General features: G+C 40.6%; 1 protein-coding gene across 2 annotated transcripts in view; it reads left to right on the top strand.

Moving 5' to 3' along the window:
* The window catches only part of RNF180 (ring finger protein 180), a 76,537-nt gene that overhangs the window by 13,054 nt on the left and 49,837 nt on the right, over positions 1–13,646 (top strand). For both annotated transcript variants that reach the window (XM_055791376.1, XM_055791375.1), the window contains exon 4: positions 506–1,432. In XM_055791376.1, the coding sequence (XP_055647351.1) occupies positions 506–1,432 (927 nt within the window). The remainder of the gene's footprint in view (positions 1–505; positions 1,433–13,646) is intronic.

Here is a 13,646-nt window from a genome sequence, read left to right as displayed (position 1 = left end):
GTAATACTACATATACCAAAATACAAGTACAATTTCAAGCTTTCATGGGCTAAGCAAAGTAAAAAGCTGTATTCTCTTGTAAGAAACCTCCTTCCACTTTACTTACTTAGTATGCAGGAAATGTATCAGCACTCAGAAAACTCAGCTGAGAAACAGCTTGCCAATTCCAGATTAACATGGTAAATGATTTCACTGCTTTAAACAATCTAATGTTTTCATTAGTATTGCAGCATTATTCTATGGCCAAATTGTAAACATATTTCAAAGCCTCTACGTTTTGAAATGTGTGTTCTAGATTTCCTAGAATTAGTTATCACTGCAGCAAGCAGAGTTTTGACCATAACATTATTTATGGTTTATTTTCTTTCTGCTGTGAAATCTCTGTAATTATGTTTGAAAAACAAAAAGTAAACCCTTTGATTAAAGGAGAAAAGTAACTAGTAATGATTTTTTAATCATTTATTTACAATGAATGCATTGGCTATTTTTTTTTTCTTATCAATAGGCACAGTGGACAATTGGAAAACTGCGCTGTCCATTCTGTGAGGCCTGCTTAGGGGGCTTTAACTTTGTTTGCCACACAAAATGTTCGGGTGGACAGTTAGTAAATATATATTTCTGCAAAAGTCAGATTGACTATCAGCCAGATTTCTCTGTTAAACTGGCAAAATCATCAGGAAAATGCTTACCTCTTCTCAAAATTCAGTCTGGTTTTAGCAAGGATACCTGCCATGAAGCGGTAACTGCAACTCTGGAAGTAAAAAATCAAAGGCTTTCATACATAGCCAGAAGTAATATTGGTACTGGAAGATTAACAGAAGCACTCTGTCTAGAAGTAAGAGCTCCCAGTTTTGAGATGAAAAGTAAAAAACTTCCTTTAAAGGCATTAAATCAAAAAAGAAATATTTCTGCTTTATATCCTATGGATGATTCATGTGCTGTAAAACCTTTTCACAGAAGATCACATAGTTTGGATTTAAATATCAGAGAGAGACTTGTTTTGCCACCTGCGTTCTATGAAACTTGCAGTATGGGAACTATTTACCATGGCCAAAATGAAAATCTACCTGTTTACACACAAAGTGGCTTGCAGTTAGAGTCCAATAGGAAAGATGGTAATTCTTTTCAGGATCTATGTAGTTCCAGTGCTGACAGACTACAAAAAAGGTTTCAAGTTACTTCCTTTACCGCATTACTACATAAAGAAACAGAAAGTGAGCGTGATTTTGAAGCTACTGGACAGTCTTCTGGGAGTGCCATTGCTGATGGGTCACCTACAGGTGCTGTAGAAGAGGAACAATACATCACATCTGTTGGTCTTGTGCAGCCTTTGAGTATTTCTTTCAACCAAAAGCTGAGTAAGAGCGAAAGAAACAAATTGAAAACCTTGAGAAAGAAACAAAGAAGGCAAGAACGGTGGCCACAGATGCAAGTAGGTGTTTAAAATTACTTTGTGCTACTTTTAAAAAAAAAACTTTGTCTTTTATAAATCATTCTGACTTTTTTTATGCTGTCTTTTAACACTGGTTTAACATGGTACTGTGTAGAGTCATGTATCTTGCAAGCAAGGATTTATGACCTCTTCCTACGTGTAGTTTTTCTAATTCAACCCAGTCAGGTTTTTTCTGTGTAAAGTCAAACCTAGGGGGTATATATAACAATTTTCTGTTGGCCTTCTTACTGTTTTATGACGTAATAATACATTTGAAATGGGAAAAAATACAGAAAAGTTTAATCAGTGTGATTTAGAAAATGAACCATTCAAATGTTTTAAATGAGAAAGTCCAGCATTTCAAGATTTCCTGACTTTTAAGTAACAGCATTTTGAGTTAACTTTACGGTTAAGAAATATTTATGCTTTAAAAGATGTTTGCATTTACTATTTATTGTAACACAAATATTTTTGTTTGAGTAAAGAATTGATTGTTGCAATTTAAAATATGGTTTTTAGTAGGTTAATATTTTTTCTACAAATCTGAGAGCAATGTTACATGTTCTTACCGATTATACAGCCATGGTTTCCTTCTTCAAACCGTCTAAAGCAAAACAGAATTAAAGACCATAGTCATGCAATTTTTGTTGGGAGACAAGGGAGAAAGACCAGGAATATATCTTAAAATGAGTAAAACGGGTTTTTTGCTATGAATTTCAGTAGAAAAACTAATGACAAGTGCCTTTAAAAGAAAATTTCCCATCATAAAATTCCTGCTACAAAATACTGTGTGGCCAGCAAGAACAAACATACTAATTCTCATCAGAAAAGGAGTATGTACTCAAGAAATCATTCTTGCTTTGGGTAGGTGTGTCCTTGTGATAATCTTAGAATATTCCATAGATTAACTGTAGTGACATGTAAAGCTCATGTAAACCTTATTTCACAGATATTTATTTTTAATGTGATGCTTTCTATTTTATAGTAGCCAAATCTAATTTATATTTATGCCTGACTGAGAAACACTAAGGTTATTTGAATGGACTATGTTTAGGTTAGATACTAAATTCTTTTCATTGCTTTGCATTTAAGTGCAATATGATATATAGGACCAACAGTTCATGTATGGATCATTTGTTAGTCCTTTGTACCTATATGATTTTAATCCTTGATATTTTCTGCTGTGGTTATACAGTTCCACTCCGGTCAGGCACCAAGTGACTTCAACCTCTTTCTTACATACAATCAAGACAGCCTTTAGAATATAGTACAGATTGGAAGCAGAGCCCTGAATACAGATAGAGATACATACACAGAGGCTGTCATGGTTTAACCCTAGCCGGCAGCCAGGCACCACGCAGCCACTCACTCACTCCCCACTCATCCAGAGGGATGGGGAGAAGAATCAGAAAGACATGTAGAACTCGAGGGTTGAAATAAGAACAATTTAGTAGGTAAAGCAAAACCCATGCATGCAAGCAAAGCAAAATAAGGAATTCACTCACCACTCCCCACGGGCAGGCAGGGGTTCGGCCATCCCCAGGGAAGCCGGGCTCCATCACGCGTGACGGTTACTCGGGAAGACAAACACCATAATGCCAAATGTCCCCCCCTGCCTTCTTCTTCCCCCAGTTTATATACTCAGCATGACATCATATGGTATGGAATGTCCCTTTGGCTAGTTCGGGTCACCTGTCCTGGCTGTGTCCCCTCCTAATTTCCTGTCCCCCTCCAGCCCTCTGGCCGGCAGGGCCCAAGGAACTGAAAAGTCGTTGATTAAGTAAAAACATCACCCAGCAACAGCTAAAACCATCAGTGTGCCATCAACATTGTTCTCACATCATAGCCAAAACACAGCACTGCGCCAGCTACTAAGAAGAAAATTAACTCTATCCCAGCTGAAACCAGGACACTCTCTCTATTAAATGTAAGAACCAGCTTGAAAATGTGATGGGTCTGGGACATACGAGACTTTTGAATACAGTGTAAATACATTCGTTCAACTTTGGGAAGGTTCTTTTTTGTTTTGTTTAAAGTAAGATGTAAACTGGCATTGTGATATTTTGTAAAATGCTTCTCTGAAACTGAGAGTAAAAAACCTTTACAAGATCTGAAAGTCAGAGTATTGAATACTTGTTTTCTAGTAAGTCTAAAGATTCTTAGGTGTCTGAGTCCCTAAAGTGCATTTTAAAATTCCAGGCATCATTGTTTCTATGAAATGAAATGATGGTGCAAAATAATAGTATATATGAGCATTTGGACCTTGTACTAAGAAACCGAGAAGGACTGATGGAGGATGTGAGGGTTGGGGGCAGCCTTGGCTGCAGTGACCATGGGATGGTGGAGTTCAGGATCCTGCATGGAGGAAGCAGGGCAGTAAGTAGGATTGCAACCCTGGACTTCAGGAGAGCTAACTTTAGCCTCTTCAAGGACCTGCTTGGAGGAATCCCATGGGTTAGGGCTGTAGAAGGAGGATGGGGGTCGTCTAAGAGAGCTGGCTGATATTCAAGCATCAGTTCCTCCAAGCTCAAGATCGGTGCATCCCTATGAGTAAGGAATCAAGCAAAGGGCCAGGAGGCCTGCACAGATAAGCAAGATGCTTCTGGCAAAGCTCAAACGGAAGAAGGAGGTTTATGGAATGTGGAAAAAGGGACAGGCCACTTGGGATGCATATAGGAGCACTGTCAGAAATTGCAGGGAGGTGACAAGGAAAGCTGAGGTCCCTTTGGAAATAAATCTGGCAAAGGACATCAAGTGCTTCCTTGAGTACATCAGTAAAAAAAGGAAGAGCAGGGAAAATGCAGGCCTGCTGCCGAATGAGGTGGGTGCCCTGGTAATGAAGGACACAGAGGAGACTGAGTTGCTGAACGCCTTGTTTGCTTCAGTCTTCACTGCCCAGACTTGCCGCCAGAAATCCCAGACCCTGGAAGCAAGAGAGAAAGTCTGGAGAAAGGAACACTTCCTCTTGGTTGAGGAGGATCAGGTTAGAGGTCATTTAGGCAAACTTGACACCCCCAAGTCCATGGGCCCTGATGGGATGCACTGCTGAGTGCTGAGGGAGCTGGCAGATGTTGCTGCTAAGCCACTCTCCATCGTCTTTGGAAGGTCATGGAGGACAGCAGAGGTGCCGGAGGACCAGAGGAAACCCAGTGTCACTTCAGTCTTCCAAAAAGAGCAGGAAGGGGGACCCAGGAAGAAGCTACAGGCCAGTCAGCCTCACCTCCATCCCTGAAAAGGTGATAGAACAGCTACTCCTGGAGTTCATCTTGTAGCATGCGGAAGAAAAACAGGTTATCAGGTGTAGTCTACACAGGTTCTTCACCAAAGGGAAATCATGCCTGACCAATCTGATAGCCTTCTATGGTGGAATGACTGGCTGGGTCGATGAGGGGAGAGCGGTGGATGTTGTCTACCTTCAGCAAGGCTTTTGGCACTTTCTCCCATAACATCCTCATAGGTAAGCTCACGCAGTGTGGTTTGGATGAGTGGACAGAGAGGTGGATGCAGAACTGGCTGAACTCAGAGCTCAGAGGGTTGTGAGCAGCGGCACAGAGTCTGGCTGGAGGCCTGTAGCTCACAGTGTTCCCCAGGGGTCAGTACTGGGTCCAGTCCTGGTCAACTTACTCATCAGTGAGCTGGATGAAGGGACTGAGTGTCCCCTCGGCAGGTTTGCTGATGATACAGAGCTGGGAGCAGGGACTGATACCCCAGCAGGCTGCGCTGCCATTCAGCGAGACCTGGACAGGCTGGAGAGTTGGGTGGGGAGGAACCTGATGGAGTTCAGCAGAGGCAAGTGTAGGGTCCTGCACCTGGGGAGGGACAACCCCACGCACCAGCACAGGCTGGGGCTGACCTGCTGGAAGGCAGCTCTGCGGAGAAGGGCCTGGGAGTGCTGGAGCACAGCAAGGTGCCCATGAGCCAGCAGTGTGTCCTGGTGGCCAAGGCGGCCAGTGGGATCGTGGGGGGATCAGGAGTAGCGTGGCCAGCAGGTCGAGGGAGGTGATCCTCCCCCTCTGCTCTGCCCTGGTGAGGCCGTATTTGGAGTGCTGTGTCCAGTTCTGGGCTCCCCAGTTCAAGAGGGACAGGCAACTACTGGAGAGGGTCCATCGAGGGCTACAGACATGCCCTGTATGGAGGGAGCATCTCCCTTCTGAGGAAAGGCTGGGGGACCTGGGCCTGCTTAGCCTGGAGGAGACTGGGGGGGGATCTTATCAATGTCTACAAATATTTTAAGGGTAAGCTTCATGGTGCTGGGGCCAGGCTCTTTTCAGTGGTGCCCAGTGACAGGACAAGGGGCAACGGGTACAAACCGCAACAGAGGAAGTTCCACCTGGAATATGAGGCAGAAATTCTTTACTTGGAGGGTGAGCGAGCACTGGAACAGGCTGCCCAGAGAGGCTGTGGAGTCTCCTTCTCTGGAGACATGCAAAACCCACCTGGATGTGATACTGTGCGACCCAGTCTAGGTGAACCTGCTTTAGCAGGGGGTTGGACTAGGTGATCTCCAGAGGTCCCTTCCAACCCTGACCACCCTGTGATTCTGTCATGTGCAGAGTTGTGTTGTCTGCAGTCTCTCAAGGTACTTTACGCTTTGTTAGATATTACTTTCAAGAATAAAATGTTGTATAAATTTTCCAAATTTGTGGTAGCTAAGAAAGAAAAGTATACTTTCAGATCTTTTTTGTTAAACAATTCTTAACCAATTCCTACATTACTTTTAATATAGCAGATGATGTATATATATCAAAACGTTATCTGTCTAATCAGTAAACATAGGGTTAAAAAAAAGTAAAAAAAAAATTAGTATGGAAAATAAATCTTATAAATCATATAGTTTCGAATAGTAGTTCCGATGGGAAGATATTTTGGTTTTGCATTGATTTCTCTAACTTTGGTGAAAGTCTGTGATTGAGGCATGGAATATTTAAACAGTCTACTTCTCAGACTCCGTGTCAAGCAGTATGTGTGTCTAGTGCAGCCATGTTTGCCATCACTGTGGTATCTTCTTAGGAAAATGTGGATCTAGAAAATCACATACTCTGTACAGTCTGACATGTCGCAGAAGGGGGTGCTCCTCTGCCACGCACTCCTTTTTGTGGCTTCTCCCATCTTGTGTGTCAGTCTAGATATCCTCCCCTTTCCTGCAGATTTCACTTGCCATCCTTTTTCTTCAGCATTCTGACAACCCTTCTTGTAAAATTGTGCATTTGCTACAGTGGTATTTAGAATAGGAAGTTGATCTTTGGTACTTTTTAACTGTGATTTCCAGCATACTTAGCACATATGCTTAAGTAATCAGATGATAGAACTTCAGAAAGAAAAAAGCATAAGCCTCTGAGTGAATGGAATGAGATTTTTGATAAATGACAACGGGAAGTATTTAATATAAGTGTTGTTTTAAGAAGCACTTCTAGCACAACAGAACCCTGATATGAGGTGAATCTCTTCTAAGCTGTCTCTGTTAAAGGTACTGTGCATCTCATTTTTATGTATAATTAAAGCTTTTCTGGAGACAACAGACCTGTTCAGACTTTGGAATTTCTTTGTAAATGCATAGGCTGCTTCACAAAGTTTATTTTGTAATGTGATAACTTTTATCTGTCAGACGTTTTTTCTGTCTTGCAGTAAGCCAAACCGTGCCCCTAAGTGTGGTGTTGCGGCAGAGTGCCCTCTGTTATTAAGCTGAAGTGTATAAGCCTTGGATACTGAATAGGAGCGATTCTGTGAGCTCCTGACCCGCGCTTGCCCCCGAGGGCTGCACTGGTGCAGGCTCTGTGGTGCAGGTGCAGGACTGAGCTAGCCTGCTGACAGTAGAGGGACCCAAGCTTCCTCTGCTATACAAGGGAGAGCTCTGAATGCTGGTGAGCTGGATACTTGCATTTTGTGCGTGTGTGAGTGTGCATGCGGGATTTTTAGGTCTCTGGTATAGTGTAAGGGTATGATAATAACTACTTAAGTCTAGGGATTGCCAGTATTAATAATGGTTCTTGTTCCTGTTGCTATAGCTAAGAAAATGAAGTATTTCTGTTATAAATTCCCTTTTATGTACATCTTGTTATACATTTGCGTTGTTTGTTGGTGTCTGAAGCTGATAATAATTTTCTAAAAGATCTTAGACAGAGATACCATTTGTGGCTCCTCCAGTTTTATTTCATTTCTCTTCACAATCATTTTACATAGAGGAAGACTATGTAGCCAGCTTTTAAATTGCAGTATCCTCTTGGAAACGATCCTGATCCGCCAGAAAAAAATATTATTGGTCTTTTTGCTTCATTTTATAACTTGACACATCACCGGTTCTTTTATATCTTTTTTAAAACATGAAAGTTTTGTCTTACAAAGGTGACTAGTGGTCAGTTTCCATGAAGTGAGTTTGCTTTCATGCTCCCAGTATTAATCTGAACTCAGGATGAACAGGTGGGTGAGATACTGCATTGTTTATCCACACTGTCAGATGCTGTTACCTTACCCTGCAGTCTGAAGTTTTCAAGTCCATACTGATGTTCTCTAGCAACTGTCAGTCCATAATGAAGGTGCTAGGCTTCAAAGGTTTTAACTTAAGATCTTAGTTTGCTTAATCTGTGCTTGTCTCTTGTTCATGTATACATTGGTTTATAATTCTTTTTCTTGCACTGGCATATTTGTATTTAAATTGTGAATCCTTCAGGTGTCTCATTATGTGTTTAGGTACTTGGATTTCAGTCACTCTTTCTATGATGGTACTCATAACAATAATTATACTCGGGCTGTATATAGATTCCTCAGCTGGCTGCTGGAAAGCTAAAACCATTAGTTAGTGTTAGTATCAAAGTAAAGCAGGAAGAGAAGGAAGGGAAATGAAATCGCAGCTGGAGGAGGCAAGCAGTAACTACAAGGTCTCAATTGTGAGCTTTGATAGGGAAGTATGAGGCCCTGGAGAAGCTGCTTAAAGTAAGCAGAGAGGAAGAGGGGGTAGTCATAGTCCCATACGCAGAGATTTGTACCAAAAGACTGTGGATTTAATATGAAGTAATAGTTGCAGACTAGCTGTGAATCTTCAGAATTAAGCCTGAAGGATGCAATTGTGGGAGAGCATTTTGACTCTGTGCTGCTCATGCTGTATCTACACCAGCTTTCTCATTGACTTCCTCAAGTGACTCCAAGAGAAATGAAGATCAAATATTAATACAAACCTTGCCAACTTGGGAAAGGTAGAAACTTCTTTCAGTGTTCAAAACCACTCCTCGTCTGGATAAGATCTCAAAATAACATACCAATTTTTAAGTCCTATATTTAACTGGTTGCATTTATGTTAAAGTTCAGTAAAACTGAGCTAAAGAAGACTGAAGTGCTTCTGTGTTAACATGCAGTTGCAGAGTTCACAGTCCCTGGCCTGATGCATTAGTGTTTTACTTGTTCTGAAATAGTAGTATTGCACTGATAGTGCTATAGCGTTAATGGTTTAAAATCCACAGAGCAGCAAGGGTGCAGGGTGTTACACTCACATCTTGTTCATGGGTATCATGGTTTAACCCTGGCTGGTAATGAAGTACCACGCAGCCGCCCGCTCACTCCCCCTCACCCAGAGGGTTGGGGAGGAGAGTTGGAAAGGAGTGTAAAGCTCGAGGGTTGAGAGAAGAACAATTTAATAGTTGAAGCAATAAAAATGAAAGAATAATAATAGCAATGGTGACAATAACAGTTATAATGAAAAGGGGGAGGGAAAGAATAAAATCCAGAGGGAAAGGAAGAAAGGAACACACGGTGCACGGTGCAGCTGCTCACCACCGGCTGACCGATGCTCGGACAGTCCCTGAGCAATGACCTGCCCAGCCTGGCCAGCCCCCCCGGTATATATACCAGGAGTGACGCCCCATGGTATGGGATACCCCTTTGGCTAGTTGGGGTCAGCCAGCCTGGCTATGTCCCCTCCCCGTTCCTTGTGCCTCTCCAGCCTTTTCACTAACAGGCCTGAGGAACTGAATAGTCTCCCACCAAAGCCAAAACACAGCACCACACTAGCTCCTAAGAGAGTAATTAACCCCATCTCAGCTGAAACCAGGACAGTAAGCAAAGAGGAAACACAAATTGTGTATATAAAGCCAAGAATTCATTCTTCATCTAACTCAGAACTTAAGCCTGTGATTATTGTTAGTCCAGACTTAATTGTTAAAGAAAAAAGAAGGAATAATACTCTCACTGAGGCTGTTACATGCACTCATTTGTTCCTCCTGGTTCCTGCGGTTGTGCCTGTGCTGCGCATCAAGGTCTGCAGGCTGGCGGCAGACCTTGGGGTCTGGTGGTGGTGGGTGTTACTGTGGCTTGCCAGCATCTCTTTCACTGGGAGCAATAGGGTGTTCACGTTGATGGTTTCTTTTTGTTTACTCCAGAATCCACTTGAGGTCGTTTTTATGTTTGGTAACACACTTTTATACCTTTGCTCTTTCTTCACTGGTCTGCAGCTTTAAGCTCCATCCAAACTACCTTATGTGGTGTCTTTCATGTGTGTGAGAGACAGTTTCTTCTTTGTTTGTTACCCTTATGAACAATTCTGTCTCGGCCCAAGTCTGCATTTCTTTTAACAGACCCCTAGGAAGTTGCCCATAGCTGCTGCGGTCTCTAGTGCCATCCCAGTGCCCCATCCCATGTGATCCCGTGCCTGAACTCCTCTGCACTGTGTTGTGGGTCTCCAGTTCTGAAGACCTCAGCTATCCTCAGCGGGCCCATATTTCTTTATACTACGTCATTATATTAGTTATAAATATCTCATTCTACATGGAATAACTGCTGACAATGGTTGCACCATAGAAAGGTAAAAAAAGTAAGACAAACCAGCCACACACATCTGGTCAGTTAGAGAAATTGCTGTCACAGCTCAATGGAGGAAAACCAAGCGGCAGGCAGGGCAAGGGAAGTTCAGCCAGAGCAAGCGCGGTCAGCATCAGCCCAGAGGTGTCACGAGTTCCATACACAGCTCGTGGCTGATGCTGGCAGCAGCAGCACTGCATTACAGGGCTACACAGTTAGAAATAAGAAGCAGAATCTTTTTTAACTAGCTGACACAAGGAGGGGAGAAAACTGAGGCATGACAAACTTCTGAGTCAAAGCTTGTCTGTCTTTGCTTCTGCTTTGTTACTACATGGTGACTTTTGTAATTAGGAGATTAATTCTGTCACTGATTATAAACTGGATTAACAAGAAGGTACTAACGATGATGGATTCATATCCAAATGCTTGATGTACCTTTGTTAAATTGCAGTTGTGGTTTCTGTGGAAGTTGTACCTGAGGGAAATAGCACACAGAAGCTACTGGTTTGTGAGGTGCATCTGGAGCTCCTGTTGCAAGCCTTCAAACCCTAGCACTTTAGACTTTAATTACATTTAGCTGCAGTCTTTTCATGCTGTTATTTGTGATTACAGCTTTTGAGGGCATTGTCTGACCTGTCCTTTCCTACTGTTTGGTATGTCTTTTACACAACTGAGTGTTAATGATAACCAGTGGGATAAACAACCTTGCAAATTTGCCAGGTAAGTTTATCAGAAAGAAATTCTGCTTGCCTTCTGTCATGGATTGTATTGTAAAAGACTTAAAATTTCACACATATATTGGCAAGGAGGGAAAATTACTCAGGGAGCTACTGGATAAATATAACATCAGGATTGTCTCAGTGTATCTGTATATAGTCTCAATTTTTTTATGATCATCTTGAAGTTAGAATATATAGACTAGAATATAGTGGAGCTACACTGCCATAATACAGCTTTACAGAAGGCCAAAATAGTTGGCTCTGGTGTGAATATATTCCTTCATTTAAGTGAGATACAGATGAATTTCAGAATGTACAGATACTGTAGAATAATCTCAGCAGAGCAGAAGTCCATGAGCTGTTGTGCATTAAGTGCCCATCTTGCAAATGAAGGGATAATCTGCTATGTCATATATCAGGCCACCTTTAGTGGCTAAGAAGAGGCAGTGGTTTTCACTGATATTTTTTTTTTGGTGCTTTTCCAGCATCCTAGACACAATCTCCAGTCACACAGTCTCCAAATGCAGCCACCTCTACCTGAAATAGTAATGTTGTACTGGTAGTGCTACAACCCTAAGATTCAACAGCCAGGGTAATATGCCATGCCACGGGCAAGATCCTGACCCATCCTCGCAGTTATTGTATCTTGCTGGACAAAAGAAACACAGAAAAGAAACTAAGTCCAGTGAAATAAGTTTATATTTTATTGTTGATGATCTACCAAAAAAAGTGAGTTTTTTTTAAATAAATAACATTGCTGCTGTTCAAAGCTTATATAGATTGCCATTCCAAGAAAATATTGATGAACAGCTTATAGCTATAGAAATACTGTATGCTTTTTTCTTGTATAAACTGAAAGTATTAGAAACTGTTATTTTAGGTTTTCTGGAATCCCACAGACAACTTAGATTGTAACAATTTCTAAGACCTGCTGTCCCTCAGCTAAGAAAAACGATGACCCATTCATGGAGGTAGGTTGCAGTGGTGGTCAGTTAGGTGCCTCCCATAATTTCAGCATGGATTCTTATTTCACAGATAGAGTGAAGAGCAGACTAAATTGCAGTTAGATAACATAACTTGTGGCAGATAAAAATCAAAGTTCAACAATGGTTTGAACAAGAATATGAGTAGTTTCATATTTATGAGATTTGCTGTGTGTTACCAGAAGGACCGCATCAAATGCACAGTAAGTAGGGAGTTTAAGACGAGAATTTACATATGAAAAGAATGGGTTGTTATAAATCTTGTAGAATCTTGTGCTCCAGGCCTGCAGTCCTTCACTTCTAGAAATTGTTATTGACTCAGTGACTAAGAATTTGAGTAAGTTTTATATTTCTAATTGGTTTTCATGATACTAAACTCTCTGAATACATATAAACCGAGTTAAATTAAATGCTGCTTGCATGGGGATTTAAGTAGAGTGTAGGGCATGTTTCTTCAAATTAAAAAATAATTTTTCTCAGGAGAACAGAAATTCCTAACATCTGGGAGAATTTAAGATCCCAGTCTTTTTTTTAAAAGAAATATTTATTCATGCTTGTAAGTGGTCAGTGTATCTATGAATGTTTCTCATCCATGAGCCCTCTTAAATTTTACAGTATCCAAATTCAATGATTATTTTTTTCCTTCATGTTTTCATTTGAGAGAAAATAATGCTATCTGAAAAGACTTAATTTTTTTTTTTTTTTACATTTCTTCAAATACTTTAGGTAAAACTTCAGGCAGTCGCTGAGAAGTAGAAGTCACTGTATGCATCAAAAAGATATATACATAGATTTCATACAAACTTACTGTTTCTGAAGTTGGTAAGCAAACAGTGATTCTAGAAGGAAATGGCAAAATTAAAGTAGCGAATTAGTGAAATGAATTATATATACTCAAAATGCTGAGGAGATGCTGTATGGTAACTGCATTTCAGAATTAAAAGTAAGGAAAGATAACATCTACTGTTACAGCTGAGGAAGCTGTCAGTCTTTTGGGCATGGGAACATCTCTTTCACATCCAAAGTACAAGCTTATGCCAATAAGTTAAATAAAACAAAAGTTTCCTATGTTATGATCTAACACCCTTATGGCTGTAAAACGGTGACAACAGATTTTTTAAAACTACCTGTCGCCAAGTTTTTATTTGGTACAGTGCTTTTTCTGATATCATGTGCTTCCTTAATGCATTCTATCAACACCTAAATTAAAGTTATTACATATCAGAAGGGAAAAGTTTCCTTTATAGATGACTTAGCTGAAAAGGTGTTTCATGTTGAATACAGTCTAGGATTATGGGGGATGGAAGGTATGGCATTTTTTTTTCTTTTCTGATTTTCTTTCAAGAGTGTATCTGCTTTTTATGAAGATGTTACATTTATGAAGGTGTCAGTTCCCATTGTTAGTAATTTGCAATCAAGTTCCTAATTAAAATTATTTTACCTTTCATTTGAGCATTAGGAGATTTGATGTGTTATTTCTAAAGACTGGAAATTGGAGTATGAACAAGAAAACATTTGGAAATAGTGAATATGAAGAAAAGAAACATTCTGATTCATTAATAATCTCACATTTTTGAAAATGCCATTAGTCAGAAATAAACATATTCATCTTCACTAAGTAATGCTTCCTTCTCCTGGTCTTTATAAAAGAAGTCCAACAGTTTGACAAAAGGGTAATAAAATCTTAATCTTTTGTAGGTCAAAAAATTGAAAAATTTTAAGTGA

Source organism: Falco peregrinus, chromosome Z (genome assembly GCF_023634155.1).
Source record: "Falco peregrinus isolate bFalPer1 chromosome Z, bFalPer1.pri, whole genome shotgun sequence".
NCBI classification, from domain to species: domain Eukaryota; kingdom Metazoa; phylum Chordata; class Aves; order Falconiformes; family Falconidae; genus Falco; species Falco peregrinus.
The sequence above is the reverse complement of the archived record's forward strand: the minus strand, read 5'-3'. Positions and strand labels throughout refer to the sequence as shown.